Source organism: Canis lupus, chromosome 38, assembly GCF_011100685.1.
Source record: "Canis lupus familiaris isolate Mischka breed German Shepherd chromosome 38, alternate assembly UU_Cfam_GSD_1.0, whole genome shotgun sequence".
Lineage (NCBI taxonomy): Eukaryota > Metazoa > Chordata > Mammalia > Carnivora > Canidae > Canis > Canis lupus.
The window spans coordinates 15,945,582-15,961,106 of NC_049259.1; the positions used below are offsets into that span (position 1 = coordinate 15,945,582).

General features: G+C 38.3%; 1 protein-coding gene across 6 annotated transcripts in view; it reads left to right on the forward strand.

The window, feature by feature from the left end:
* MARK1 (microtubule affinity regulating kinase 1) overlaps positions 1-15,525 on the forward strand; it is a 116,455-nt gene that overhangs the window by 39,634 nt on the left and 61,296 nt on the right. For all 6 annotated transcript variants that reach the window (XM_038586176.1, XM_038586177.1, XM_038586178.1 and 3 more), the window contains exons 2-3: positions 8,229-8,432; positions 9,629-9,682. In XM_038586176.1, the coding sequence (XP_038442104.1) occupies positions 8,229-8,432; positions 9,629-9,682 (258 nt within the window). The remainder of the gene's footprint in view (positions 1-8,228; positions 8,433-9,628; positions 9,683-15,525) is intronic.

Sequence of the window (15,525 nt, forward strand, 5' to 3'; positions counted from 1 at the left end):
TCTCTTGTAACTTTGTTAAACTCAAGCACTACTTCCAAAAGATGCTTTATTGATTTATTGCATTTTCTGTGTTTATATTCATGGCAGAGGTGGAAAGATGACACATATAAATCTTTCTTTTGTATACTTTCCTCTTCTTAAAAAGCATTGCTGGGGGTCGCCTGGGTGACTCAGTGGTTTAGCGTCTTCCTTCACCTCAGGCATGATCCTGGGGTTCTGGGATTGAGTCCCTTATCAGGCACCCCACAGGGAGTCTGCTTCTCCCTCTGCTTATGTGTCTGCATCTCTGTCCTCTCGTGAATAAATAAGTAAAATCTTAAAAAAAAAAAAAAGGCATTGCTGGTCTACTGGTCTATTTAGCACTACTGTCATGTTGAGTGCAAGAATGTTTGATGGACTATCCTTGTTTCTGGTTTTTAGGCATATCACTTAGTACTACGTGTTTTTCAAATTTGGTGATAAAGTGTAATGTTTTTCTCATATAGTTAACTTTTCCTTCTGGTCATATCCCTAATTGACTATAATGATAATTCTTTAATATGTTGTGTGGTGTTGGCAAAAATAGTCTTTTGGTTCCTTAGACCTCTGTTAATAAACTGTATTGGCCGCTTTTTTTCATTGGTATCATCCTTTTAAGGTTTAAAAATCATACCTATTTTGGGGGGCACCTGGGTGGCTCAGTTGGTTAAGGCTCTGACTCTTGGTTTCAGCTCAGATCATGATCTCAGAGTCTTGGAATCAATCCCCAAGTTGGGCTCCTGACTCAGCAGGGAGTGTGTGTGTGTGTGTGTGTGTGTGTGTGTGTGTGTGTATCTTCCCCTCCCCCGCTCCCCCTCTACTCCTCTACCCCCCTTTCCTGCTCACAAGCTCATGTTCTCTGTCTCTCAAATAAATAAATCTTGGGATGCCTGGGTGGCTCAGTGGTTAAGTGTCTGCCTTTGGCTCAGGGCCTGATCCCGGGGTCCTGGCATGGAGTCCTGCATCAGGCTGCCCACAGGGAGCCTGCTTCTCCCTCTGCCTATATCACTGCCTCTTTTTGTGTCTCTCATGACACAAAAAAATGACATTTTTATCTTAAAAATAAAAAATAAATCTTAAAAAGTAATAAAAAATCATACCCATTCCTAAAAATAATCAGCTAAAACATCACTTATAATATTGAAGTTTGAAAAATTATGCAGTTACTTATTCAGGGCAGGCATGGTCATCATACTGTGCAGCTCTGCCCTTTGCATTGATGCAATGCATTAGACAGTAGCTATCAAAGTTTTGGAGGCATTTTGTTTTAGTAATGACTCTCATCAAATCAATTGACATCTCATTGAAATAGGTTTTAATATGTGAGATAAAATAGATTTTTTTCTATTTGTAATTTAGCTGGGATATTTACAATAAAAGATAATACACCAAGTGGGTCCATTCCATGCAGTAACCACTGTTTGATTAAGAAATATAAAAGATATAGTGCTTTACCACTTAGATGCTCACAGATTTAGTAGGAAGTAGTTTGTTTTGTTTTTTTTTTTTAAAGGCAACCACGGTATATAAAGTGCGTATAAAGAAATGTCCTGGCTGCCGTAGGAACACAGGAAGAGAAACCACAGGCCTTCCATTTTCAATAAGCATTCTTTTTCTCCTATTTAAAAGTTTTTGTCATTCATAAAGCTGCTATTTTCACTGAAACCATTCACTATTTTGCCACTTGAAAATGAAAATTCACCTCAAGACATGTATGTGTGTGGTTCTTTTGAGAGAGTGGTGTTAAAATCTCTAGTCATGGTCATGGATTTGTGTACTTTGTTCCATCACTTTGCCTGTTGACACTCCAGTTATTAAGCACCTGCATAATTATATTTCAGATTATTATGTCTACCTTTTATGAGTTGGCTCTTTTATCATTAGGTGGTGTGTCTTTTTACTTCGTTGCTAACAATACTCCTTGTCAACGCTGAAGTCTGATTTGTCGGACATTATTACAGCATCCCTACTTCTCTTTTGCTTGGTGTTTGCGTATACAGTGTTTTTTTCCCCCATAATTTTACTTTCTGTGTATCCATACTAGCAGTGCATCCCTTGGGGACAGCATACATTTGGGCCTTTTTCAAAAGTTCACTTCATAATCTCTTTGAATTGAAATAATCAGTTTATGTTAAATATAATTCTTGATCTGTTTGGTAAGTCTATAATTTGCTCTTTTGTTTTTGTCCCATCTGTTTGTTGTTGTCATTGTGTTGTTCCTCTCTTCCCTTCTTGACTACTTTTGAGTTAATCAGTATTTTTTAGTATTCCATTTCAATTCCTCTTTGACTTCTTACCTATGTCTCTGCCTTTCTTTTAGTGCATTTTATTCAGTGGTTGCTCTAGAGATTAAAGAATGCATTCGTATAGTATTTCAGTCCCCATAGGGTTAATATTGTACTTATTCAGATAAAATGTAAGTTTTGTAGAGTATTTTAATTCTCCTTACCTTCGTATTTCTATTTTCACATATACTCATGTCTGCTTATGCTACAAACTCCATTAATATGGTGTTATAATTTTTTCTTTAAACAGTCATATGTCTTTTAAAGAAATTAAGAGATTAAAAAAATACATACTTGTTTATACTTACCCTCATATTTCCTTATTTCCAGATCTCTTATTCCTTTGTTCCTTTGTGTAGATTCAGGTTACCATCTATGGTCATTTCCCTTTAGGCAGAAAAACTTTCTTTAGCATTTCATTTACTGTATGTCTTCTGGCAGCAAATTCTTTCAGCTCTTGTTCATCTAAAAATGTCTTTGCTTGCTTTCTTGAAGAATATTTTCACTGGATAAAGAATTGGGGGTTTCAGTTTGGTTTTGGTTTTTTTTTTCAGCACGTCAAAAATCTTGTACAGTCACCTGACCTCCATTGTTCCTAATGAAAAGTGAGCTGCCATTTGCATTGTCATTCCTTTGCATATATTGTGGCTGCCTTAAGGTTCCCCCTCCCTGCTCCAAAGACATGATTTCTAGCAGTTTGTCTGATAAGGAAACAGGCACATAAAGGTTAAACAGCTTGCCAAAGAATGCATAGCTAGTGAGTAGAAAAATTCATGTCATTTCAGTTGATATTGAGGGCACGAGAATTTCTATTATTGAAGAATTGGAATGTGGATCCATGGGACATAGGGTTGAAGAGCTAATGAAACTATGACCTTTAATCACTTTGAATATGCTGCACAATTCCGGCAAGCTTGAGTGGACAATTTGAAGAAGGAAATGCCAAGATCTAAACTTGTGGTTTCAGGGGACCAAAACTTGTAGATATTCTATAATCAAGCTAACATAATTTCTTATACCTAGTAGCCCTGGGGCTGAGATAGTTCTTAAACTCACTGTTTAATCCAGCATGAGCTGAATTCATATCCTTGCCAGGTTTTTTATTTGAGAGTTAAGCTGTTGATAGAAAGGAATAAGATCAGTTATTCCAAATTATTCTTCAAAGAGTTTCTTCAGGGAAAGAGTTTGCTCCTGAGTGGCGCTGTGGCAATCCTAAGAAAAGATGGGCTTTTGAGGGAGGTACTTTTTGGATGGGTGTTTTATAATCAGTTACATAAGAGGGGCACCTGAGTGGCTCAGTGGTTGAGCGTCTGCCTTTGGCTCAGGTCGTGATCCCGGGATCCTGGGATCAAGCCCCACATCAGGCTCCCCAGAGGGAACCTGCTTTTCCCTCTGCCTGTGTCTCTGTGTCTCTCTCTGTGTGTCTCATGAATAAATAAAATCTTTAAAAAAATTATATAAAATATTTTCTATATATTCTATTTTAACTTATAATTTAAGACTCAAATGCATTCTGAATTAGTTGGGTGGCTCATAAAATGATCATGCTTAATGTTGAAAGTTAAGAGATTTATTTTTAAAAAGGATTTTGGAGAATATGCTACCTTTTCCAACTTAGGTGGTGGGATGAGAAAAAATAATATATTTAGATAAGCCCTCTATACTCTCCTCTGCTCTCCAGGTACAGACATAGCCATACTCATGCTTTTCCTAGAATCTCCTATTCTGTTAGTAGGATCATCCAGAAACAATTTAATCCTGCATCCCAAAATATATGTTATACTAGGGGTCGTGTGTTATCCAAGGGGCCAAATCCAGCCTTTTGGTGTTTTTTTGTTATGACCCTGAACTAAGAAAGGTTCTTAAATTTTTAAGAAGCTGGGGGGGGGGGGGGGTGGAATGCATATGCAACAGAGACAGTATATGGTCTACAAAGCCTAAATAATTTATTATGCAGCTTTTTACAAAAAAAAGTTTGCTGACCCCTCTTTTTACTGTACTTGCTGGGGATACAAAAAAGTTAAGGAGTCTACCCATATGTAGCTTATTTGATCAAGAGTTCATTGGGGGGGGGATCCCTGGGTGGCTCAGCTGTTTGGCACCTGCCTTTGGCCCAGGGCGTGATCCTGGAGTCCCGGGATCGAGTCCCACCCGGCATGGAGCCTGCTTCTCCCTCCTCCTGTGTCTCTGCCTCTCTCTCTCTCTCTATGTCTATCATAAATAAATAAATAAATCTTTAAAAAAAAAAAAGAGTTCATTAGGGAATTGATTATCTAGCAACCCCTCTTTTTTATGGTTGCAGAGTACTAGAATTTGAACATGTTTGATAAGAATCCCCTAATTGTTTATTGTTCCTTTATGTTTATCTCTGGATTTAAAAATATTGATAAAAAAAAGAAAAAAATAAAAATAGTGATAGCTGTGTGTATCAGCTGGCCTTGCTGTGTAATAGACCATCCAGCACTCAGTGGCTTAAACTGACAAGCGTATATCATTTCTCATGAGTCCGTGGGTCATCTGGGGAACCAGTTGATTTAATCTGGGCTCAGCTGCGAGTGGCTCTACTTCATGTATTTCTTATCTTTCTTGTGTCAGCCTGGGCAAGGCCTTCTCAGGGTGATGGCAGAAGCTTAAGAGAGCAATCTGAAACACAGCAGAGTCTCTTGATGACTAGTTTGGGACTAGCTATACTGTCACTTCCAGCTCATTCTTTTGGCCAGATCAGATCATGTGACTGAACCCCCAAAGAGCAGGAAACTAAGCCCTACTCTCAGCGGAAGGACATTGGAGAGTTACATGGCAACAGAAGGGCATGAAATTTGAGGCCAGTAATGCAGGCTGTCATAGTTTAATGACAGGATGTGCCTTGCAACTAGCATTGGGAGGTGGGTATTTTACACATCAAATATCTGCACTGCAAGGAATCATTCCTCAGAAGTTCTTCTCTTCGGCCATCAGGAGTACAAGGGCCCCCAGTTCCTTCGATTTAGCTTTTATATACTAGGTGCCTTCGGTGTGCCAAACACTATATTAAGTTATGGGGCTTATGGGAGCTTCTGGCCTAACAGTGAAAACAGACGACGGACACATACTTAGAAGATGGTGTGATAGTTCTAGTAGTAGAAATTTGTATTGGACATAAAAATAGCAACAGAAGAGAGAGGGAATCACCTCTGCTTTGTGGAAAGACATAGGAATCTTCTTTGAGAAGGAGATAAAATTAAATCTTGAAGGATGGACAGGTCCACATTCCCTGCAGAACAAGTTCAGATAGAGAAGTACTGTTTATGGGAAAGAGTATAGCAACTTGTTAATGCTTAGAAATTGATTATAATTAACATCTCTTGTTTGTGCTCAGATAATAGAAAAGTCTCCAAAAGGCAGTGAATAACTTTGTATTTACCTACTTCTTATGTTATTTATTGCAGCAGTTTTCAGACTTCAGCATGCATCAGAATCACCCGGAGGACTTGTTAGAACACAGATTGCTGGGCCCACCCCCAGAATTTCCTACTGGCCTGGAACAGGGCCAGAAAATTTGCATTTCTAACAAGTTTCCAGATGATGCTGATGGTGCTGGTTCAGGGACAACACTTTGAGACTTATTGATTTATTGAGCCTTTCCTCTGTGTCTGGCGCTCTGCAGTGTGGTGAGTATATAAAAATGAAAGGAAAACATCCCTGTCCTCAAATTGCTCGTGGTAGGGTGGCAGAGACAGAGAAGTAAGTGTATAATGATAGTACAGTGGAGTGGGTGATGAGATACATGAAAGCAGTTTGCTGTGAGAATACACGAATGAGGCGCTAGTTCACGATGAGGCCTGAGGCTGCAGGTGTGTGTAAGACACAGAGACAACCCTTTAATTTGTGCTGAGTTGAAAAAAATCTGAAAGTGGAGATCTTGTGTTTTATGGAGTCTTTTACATACATAATTTGATTTTCTCCTGTTTTTTTTTTAAATCCTTAAATAATAACAAATGGGAAAATGACTTTGAGTCATGCTTTGCGTGAGATTGGTATATGGAGTCATCCTTAATACTGCCTTTAAGAAATTTTCTGCTCAAAATTTTTTAGACAAGCTTACAGTTGTGTAGGCAGGACAGCAAAGGCCAAATCACTTACCTCGCAAATAAAAAACACTCCTTTCTTTTGTCAATTTGTGCCACCCATCTTCAGCTATTTTAAAGAAGTTAGTTGGAGAAAGATGTTAACGTTTATTACGTGTGAATCTATGTCCTCACAAAAACTGCTAGAAACGTCTGTGTGTCAGAATGAGGGCAACACTGAACCAAGAGCAGGAGCATCGGAGCTGGTGAAACAGTCTGGTCGTGGGACTCCAGGTGCTGAGCCTGCCCTTGAACAGGACTCATCATAGTTGTCGCTAGTGTGGGACTGCGAGACACAGGGGGGCCTTTGCTGGAGAGTAGCGCTGAGGAGTGCAGCGGGCATCAGGTCACGGGCAGGCAGGGCTGAGGCTCTGGGTTAGGCCTGGGGAACTGAGTGAGGGGCTTGGGCAGGGGCGCATTAGGATGCCTGAAACAGGCAACTGGGTGGTCGATTGACTGCACTGGATTCCAGCAAATGGAAGAGTGAGTGTGACAAGTAATGGAGCCAGTTTGGAGAAACAGAACTGTATTTATGAACTTGTTTGTCTTGGCTTTAAAGACGGTCTGCCCTTTTAGTGAAGCAGTCCTGTGCTGTGTTGTCATCTCAGCTTAAAGGGGTGATACACCCTTAGAGGAGTCATGGTCCGTATGGCTTCTGTCTATCTCTTTATTATTTTTTAAATCAAAAGCTCATACCTAGGGACACCTGGGTGGCCCAGTGGTTGAGCATCTGCCTTTGGCTTGGGGTGTGATCCCAGGGTTTTAGGATTGAGTCTGCATCAGGGTCACCACAGGAAGCCTGCTTCTCCCTCTGCCCGTGTCTCTGCCTCTCTCTGTGTGTCTCTCAGAGATACATGAGAATAAATAAATAAAATAAATGAATGAATAAATAATAAATCTTTAAAACTAATAAATAAATATTAAATAAATAAATAAAATCTTAAAAAAAAAAAGCATATACCTAGGAGCTCCTGAGTGGCTCAGTTGATCCAACTCTTGATTTTGCCTCAGGACATGACGTCAGGGTCATGAAATCGAGCCCCACATCGGGCTCTGTGCTGGGCTCTGTGCTGGGCGTGTAGCCTGCTTGGGATTCTGTCTCCCTCTCCCTCCCCTTTGCCTCTTCCCTCCCACCTTCTCTCCCCTACTCATACACAGGCTCACTCTCTCTGTAAAGTTATGAAGAAAATTTCATTTTTTTAAAGCTTGTATTTTTTTGAGAGAGAGACAGCAAGCATGAGAGAGATTGCAAGCAGTGGAGAGGAGTAGAGGATAGAGGGAGAAGCAGGGAGCCCCACGGAGGACTGGACCTCAGGACCCCGGGGTCACTACCTGAAGGCAGATGCTTAAGTGACAGCCACCCAGGCGCCCCTGAACATTTCATTTTAAATAGTTATATTCCCCCCCCGGCAAAGTGAGCGAAAGTCAAGTAGAAATTGTAAACAGAATCCTCTCACTTAAAAATCATGTAGCCCGGGCAGCGTGGGTGACTCAACGGTTTAGCGCCTGCCTTCGGCCCAGGGCCTGATCCTAGAGACCCAGGATCGAATCCCACATCAGGCTCCCTGCATGAAGCCTGCTTCTCCCTCTGCCTGTGTCTCTGCCTCTCTCTCTCGGTGTGTCTCTCATGAATGAATAAGTAAAAAAAAATAAAAAATAAAAAATAAATCATGTAGCCCAATGTATTTTCATTGAAGTTGATTTATCAATGAAAGTCATTTGTAGTCTTTTTTGTTTGTTTTTTCATTTGTAGTCTTTTTAACTGTCCTTTTTAAAATGTAATTTCATTAACAATGAAATCTTGTAACCTTTCTCATAGCACACGTCTGTGGATGGATACACTGAACCGCACATCCAGCCTACCAAATCGAGTAGCCGACAGAACATTCCCCGGTGCAGAAACTCCATTACGTCAGCAACAGACGAGCAGCCTCACATTGGAAATTATCGTTTACAAAAAACAATAGGGAAGGGAAACTTTGCCAAAGTGAAATTGGCAAGACATGTCCTAACTGGTAGAGAGGTAAGTTTTCATGCTTTTTAATATTTACTTGGACCTCTCTGGAGTCTTGTTACAGATCTTTTCTGTAGCTGGTGCTGGGAATAAATGACATTTGAAATATGGTAAACACTGAGGTATGTGTGAATGGAACATCTGTAGACAGAGCTATATTATGGGACAAAAAGTTGGCCTTTGAACATTTAGAAAAGACTCATCCCTGCATGTAGCATCTCTCATAAATCAGATGTGCTACAGATGAACTTTCCTTAGGCTTCTATCTTCATTATATGGTTTCTATAAACATTTCTGACTTTGTTTGTTCCCCAACCCAAGCACAGGGCCAGAGTTAGTTCTCATTAATTACTGCTTCTGATAAATTAGGTATAAATATGTATAAAATCACCCACTGACTTTTGTCTGTTTAGAGATCATATTATACATACGGTTGAAAACGGATGTTTTTCTCAGGCAATAGGAGAATTGGGTTTCTAAAATCCCATGTGTTTTAAATTATGTGTATGTATATAGCAAAAATGTGTGTATTTAATAATTATTACTAATATTTAATAATTGGTATAGTAAAAACTAAAAAACAGTTAATATTACCTCATGTTTCCTGGATCCAGTTAAGACATTATGAAGATCTCACTTAGAATTTGTTTTTAATAAGTTTTTCTTTAGCTCTGTACCAGTTAATTTTAGTCCTCTCTGCCCATTCTGGCTCCAGGAACTGTTCAGACACAGGCTTTATTAGGCAGAGACTTAGATTTAATCCATTTGGTTAGTCTGCTGCTATAAGCAAGCTCTGGTGTTTGATTTCTCTAATCATTTTATTCCCATGATATTTAAACTACTGAAAGCTTGTAGGTCTCTTCCCTCTGATAATTGTGACTTATTAAGATCATAAGTAAAAGATTAAGATACCAATGATTTTTACTTTAAAGGGGAGAGAAGTGGAAAAAATTCTAAAGCTGTTGTTTTATTGACTAAGAATCAGATATGCTAAATGGAATAAATACATCAATGGAATAATACATTAGGTCAATGGAATAATACATCATAAGGCTGCCAGATTGTCTCAACTTTATCATCTAGTTATGTGAACACCAAAGACAACTAAATTACATTTAGTTAGGAATGAAGAAGACTTTTTACAAGTTTTTAATCCGTCAAAATACGTTTTCTCAAATATATAGTTTAATGATTCTCTTTTTCAGGTTGCTGTGAAAATAATAGACAAAACTCAGCTAAATCCTACCAGTCTACAAAAGGTATTTAATTATTTTAATAGTAAGTAATTAGAATTTGAGTTTATCAACATATGGTATTCTGTGAAGTTAGTTACCCTGAATTTCCCATTAGGTAAAATTTTCCTCAGTGTATGAAGACATGATACATAAAACATAATAATTATATTTAATAATATTTCAATTATATTTATCAAGTAGTTTGAGAAGTATCTACCACTCAAATGCATACACCATATGAAAGGAATTTATGCCTTTTAATTCAGTAGAATAAAATTTTTTTTTTAGAATAAAATTTTGTAACAACTGTTTCTAAATACTCAGGATTCTGCTTTGTTTAAAAACATATAGTTACTATTGTCCATAGGCGATTTCCTTTTATTGCTTCACTTGCATTTCTTCCTTCTTCCATAGGAACTAGTCCCTCAGCTAACATAGAGTAAAAAATTTGAGCACTTCTTGAAAGAGTGCAAATGCAAAACAGGAGGAGGAAAAGAAGGAGTTAGGGTGGAGATTGCCCTAGTTAAACCTGGGAAAGCTATTTCAGATTGCTTCATTATTTATGTTGGAAAAGTTTCTCAGATAAACGTTTTAGTACCTTAAGAATGAAGCAATTATTTTAACACATAGGCCATATATGTTAAGTTTGTATATGACAAATTAGTATAGGATTGTGATTTTTATTAGACTGTAATAGGATCGTGGTCACATATGTAAATGTGACAGATAATTTTGAGTTCCTAAAACAGAATCTGAATGTACGAACTTTGTAGTATAATGTGTTTAACTATACCTTCTGTGATTTTAGTATTAAATTAAAAATTTGGATCTTTGATATCAAGGCTTTCCCACTTGGCTCAGTTGCCAGATAACTCATTTTATGTATTTCTACTCCAAGATCGGTCTTTGTACTACTTCCTGAGATTCCTTTTAAATTTAACAATCAATGTAACTTTCATAGCATTGATATTTCTGATAAGGGAGAACAAAATGTTTGCTGGATTCTTCTTTTTCTCTATGAAATCGTATACCTTATGGATGTCTTCTGGGAGAAACTTCTAGCACCAGTCTGTTAGCTAATCATGATGTAGTTGTATGAGTTACAAAAAGGCATCCCCTCTGGGCAGATAAATTATCCAAAGATGCTCTTTTTTCCTCGGCTGGCACCACAGTGGAACATATTTTGCCACCCCTCTGCCGAGAATCTTTTAAAAATGCACAAAGTGCTTAACTGTGCCCAGTGGCCTTGTCCATCGCCCATCTGGCTTTTCCACTCTTCCTCCATTAATCTGTGAGTTGCTCTGGTAAACAGAGTGATTTTAAGTGACATTTAGAACTACTTGAGGCCTGTTTTGCTGGTTAGATACACAGTAATATGACCCCCACAATGCCTTTCCCAAAGGGGCCCAGAGAAGGCTGTAGAACTACAGTTGCACTTGTTGAAACACGCAAATGCGAAGCTGAATGTTGCTTTATTTATCTGAATAACTAAAAAATGTACTTGATGACAAGTAATTTCTGTTGTAAATTTTGCTAATGTTGCTGATGAAGTGTTGCTTTTCCAAATAGGCATATAAAGAATGATGGCAATTTTGTTTTCTTTAATCTATGAAAATAAAATCCAAGGAAAGCTCGACATTCACTAAATGTAGCCTGTACGCTGTGTATATGTCATTTTTTAAAAATAATTTTCAGTTATGCTCATAGATTTGCTCTCAGTTAAGAGTTTTGAAAATAAACAAACAACAGATCAAGGTTTGGTTAGTTCCTGTGCATTGTAGAACATTCAACATTTGGCCAGTAGGATCTCCCAGTCAGTCATATCTAAAAAATAATAATAATAATGGAAGGAGAAGTAATCTGTTTGTTTTCCTTAGCATTGACAGTGAAGTCCTATAGGTTAGAAATAACCAAATATGTTGTCCATGTCATAGATATACTTATTAAAAAGCAGATAATGATAACATATATTTGAAAGAAGGATTCATTTTAATCTCGTTTTCAAAAGTGTTTCATTAAATCTTACTCTGGATTTAATCTGAATTTAAGCTGATTCCCATCCTTTATGTTCTCTTCTGTGTGCAACATATTTATAAGAAATAGTACTTTCCTTTGCCAACATCAGTGATAGACAAAGTAACCTAAATTTGATACCTCAGCTGTTCAAACCTTCTAAACTATAAAGCTCTCAAAAACAGTTTGGTCTTTGAAATTGTTAAACATATTTGGCTTCGAAGTTGTTCAAATAATATTCCCATGTTATTTGTATCACATGTTTTGAATTAATGATATCCAATTTAATGAGTTTACATCATTTAAAAATTATTTGAGTTCGATGCTGTATTTACCTCTTCTTCTTTGGGCCATGAGTCTCACCTCACATTTTAATTAGTTTTTTGGGATATGGTTTATGAACTTAAAAGATCCCCAGGATCTTTTAAGCAGCCTAATCATGTTGGAAGAAAAGCAAAACAATGAAGCAATTTTATTTATAGTTCATGTCTCGAAATGTAAGATTAATTACGATTTTCTCAGAAATTACACTAGGTTTTTAAACTTCGACACATTAGCTTATAAATGGATGACAAAGTCTTGTGTTAGCTGCTTTCAGCTATTAGCCATATGGGTGCAGTTTATCTTCTGCATATTGTTTATTAATTTGCATTCACATTTTCCATTGTTTCACTATGTTGCATTATAGTCCCAATTCACAAAAATGGCTTAGTGGTTCTGAAGTGATTTGCTGAGTAGTAAAGTCTGAAATGAGATAATCTGTTGACTCCTAGTGTCTGGTGTGTTATCTTTTGTGTAAAATATTGTCAAATGGTGACGTAAGCTATTTAAGTTTTGGTGAGAGGATGCCTGGGTGGCTCAGAGGTTGAGTATCTGCCTTCGGCACAGGGTGTGATCCTAGGGTCCAGGATCAAGTCCCACATCGGGCTCCTTGCAGGGAACCTGCTTCTCCCCCTGCCTGTGTTTCTGTCTCTCTCTGGGTGTCTCTCATGAATAAATAGGATCTTTAGAAAAAATTTCAAAATTAAATAAATTTTGGTGAGTTTTCTGCTAAAGCCCAGCATCCTCTCTGGTAAGCTACTTAAGTTTTCCAGACCTTCTACAAAATAGTTTTTGCCATGGTGACTACAGGTGGAGAGGAAGACAGAGCCATGGGAGCAATATTCAGAATTAAATTCTTTTAGCAAATTATCAAGAAACCAAACTTGTCAAAGCAAACATAATTATTGACACATATTTTTATCAAGGAGAAAACCGAGGAAGCTCTTTGGCAGTATTCCTTAACAAATATCTCTGCTGGACATATGTTGAAATACCAGTTACATATGCATGCTTTATTGCATATTTCACTTTATTGTTCTTTTCACATGTGCAGGCCATTTGAAGGAAAAGTCTTGACCAATTCTTTTGTGTTTTGGTGAAAATCTAAGTGATAAGAGTTATTAGCATTTTGTGAGCTGGGTTGTAGACTGCAAAAGTTGTCTTCAAATTAGTAATGATGAAAACACCAGGAGGGCCCTTTTTGAGAGAGTGTATATGGGGGCAGTAATTCTGCAGGGAATGGTACTGCCATGTGAATAAATAAGATTATACCTAATACTCAGTATTTCTTTTGCCATGAAATTAGTGGTTAGCAACACACCTCTCTGATCTTGATTTGGCTTTGAAGGAAATATTGAAAACAGATTATCATGAAATCAAGGCTATTAAAAGATGTCTCTTTAGTGTACAGTGTGAAGAATTGGTGGAAAGTATATCTTTCAAACTGAAATATGATGGATTTTGAGGGAAAAGGTGTTCCTTTCCTTTAAAAGGCGATACCAATAATTATAATGTATAGCCAGAAATTTGTTGAAGATAACTAGATTTTCTGGGGGGGGGGGGGGGGGGGGGGACTGTTTCATGTAATCCATTGACCAAAAATTTTATGTTTCTAAACCATGTCGACCCTCTCTTGTTATTGGAGAGAAGGCTCAATGACCAATCATTTGGCACGTTTAACACACAAATGCTGCATCCAAATATGAAAGATACTTTCCAGAGCAAGCTAATCAAAAAAGCATATTAAGAATCCATTTGCTATTATCCTTCCAATCGAAACTTCCGGTCTTCCAACTTTTCAGTGTGATAAGATTAGCAGCCTAGACTAGAATCTGTCTGAGAGCTGTACATAATCTTCAGGGAGAAATATCTTTGTAAGGTAATCAATTAGAATGTTGCTGACACATCATCTGATGCTGGTTCCTTTCTCCAGTCAATCTTTGATCATGACTTAGGGTTTTTTAACTCAGTAGAAATGAAAATTTTTTAAAAACTTAAAATGGAAACTGTCTTATGGTTCAGGCTAAGTGCCACTGAGCCCAGCTTCATGTGTTCATTAATTCTTAATCTAACAAGAATTTATTGAAAGAAGATTGTATTTCTCCATATATTTTCTTCTATTTTTTTGGCTCCTCCTTTTGTGTTTGTGTAGAGTCATTGTCTTTTTTATTGGCCTTGATGTTAGAACCCCGCAAAGCTTGGTCCTCTTTTCTTTCTATATTCTCTTCCTAGGCTGTCTCAGCTGTGGGCAGAGTCACAAATTTATGCCTTCAACTCAGACCTCCCCTAAGTTTTCTTGTAATCTCTCAAAGATAGCCCAAACTTTAAATGTCCAAAACTGAACTCTCCGTCTCTGCCCCACTTACTCAGTACCTTGCCCACCTGGTGCTCTTCCAGCATCCTCTCTCAGTGAACGACAGTGTCCTCAAGTTGTGCAAGCCAGAAGCCTAGAACAATTCTTGACTCTGCTCTTCCTCACCCTCTAGTCTGTCCTTGAGATGTGCAGATTTTGTCTTACATGTCTTTTGAGAATGCCTGCTTTTATCTTTTCCCATCACGACCACTCTAGACAAAGCTACTATTCTCTCTATTCTCTCACCTGTGGTCTACTCCAGTAGGCTTCTAGCTGGTCTTTCTCCATCCGTTTTGCATCCCTCCGCACACATGCACAAGCACACACACAGTTTAAAAAGTCATCAAGGATACAAAATACCTTCATTTAAACTTTTAGGTGGCATTCCATTTTTGGTGTTCTGGAAATCAAATTCATTAGCAACATGTGTGAGGCCCTACCTCCTCTTCCACTTCTTGGCCCACCAGCTCCCCACAGCCTCTGCCCTGCCTCATCTCCTGCTCCTCCACCTTCAGTACTTTCTTTCATCTGCTGCTGGTCGTACTCTTCATCCCAGCCACCAGGCCTTTGCAGCTCTTCACCCCAGCCTCAACTTAAGGCACACCACCCCCTTCACTTAATTCTTACTCATTCATTTATCATGTTTCAGCCCTTAGAGACCTTTCATCAGGGACTCCTGTGCTGTCTCCCCAACAATGTTAAATCTCTCTGCCCTTCTTAAAATTAAGCACTCATAACCAAGGATTACTCCTAAAGAATTGCTTTAGTTTTTATTTGTTTTACCCTTGACAGTAGTTTTGTTTCTCATTTTTGTTTTTTTTAAAGATTTTTATTTATTCATTCATGAGAGACACACACACACACACAGACAGAGACACAGGCAGAGGGAGAAGCAGGCTCCATGCAGGGAGCCCCATGTGGGACTCGATTCCGGAACCCCAGGATCACGCCCTGAGTCGAAGGCAGACGCTCAACCGCTGAGCCACCCAGGCATCCCATTTGTTTGTTGTTTTTGATGCTTCTGTTCTGTCTCTGACTCTTAACACCTCTATTCTAATTGCTTGGCCTTTACTGGATGTAAAGAATACATCTATTTCTGTATTCCCAAGAAACTACAGAAGATTTATGGAAGTGTGGACACGGAAGAATTTTCTCTTGGAAATGGAATTGGCTAGGAATC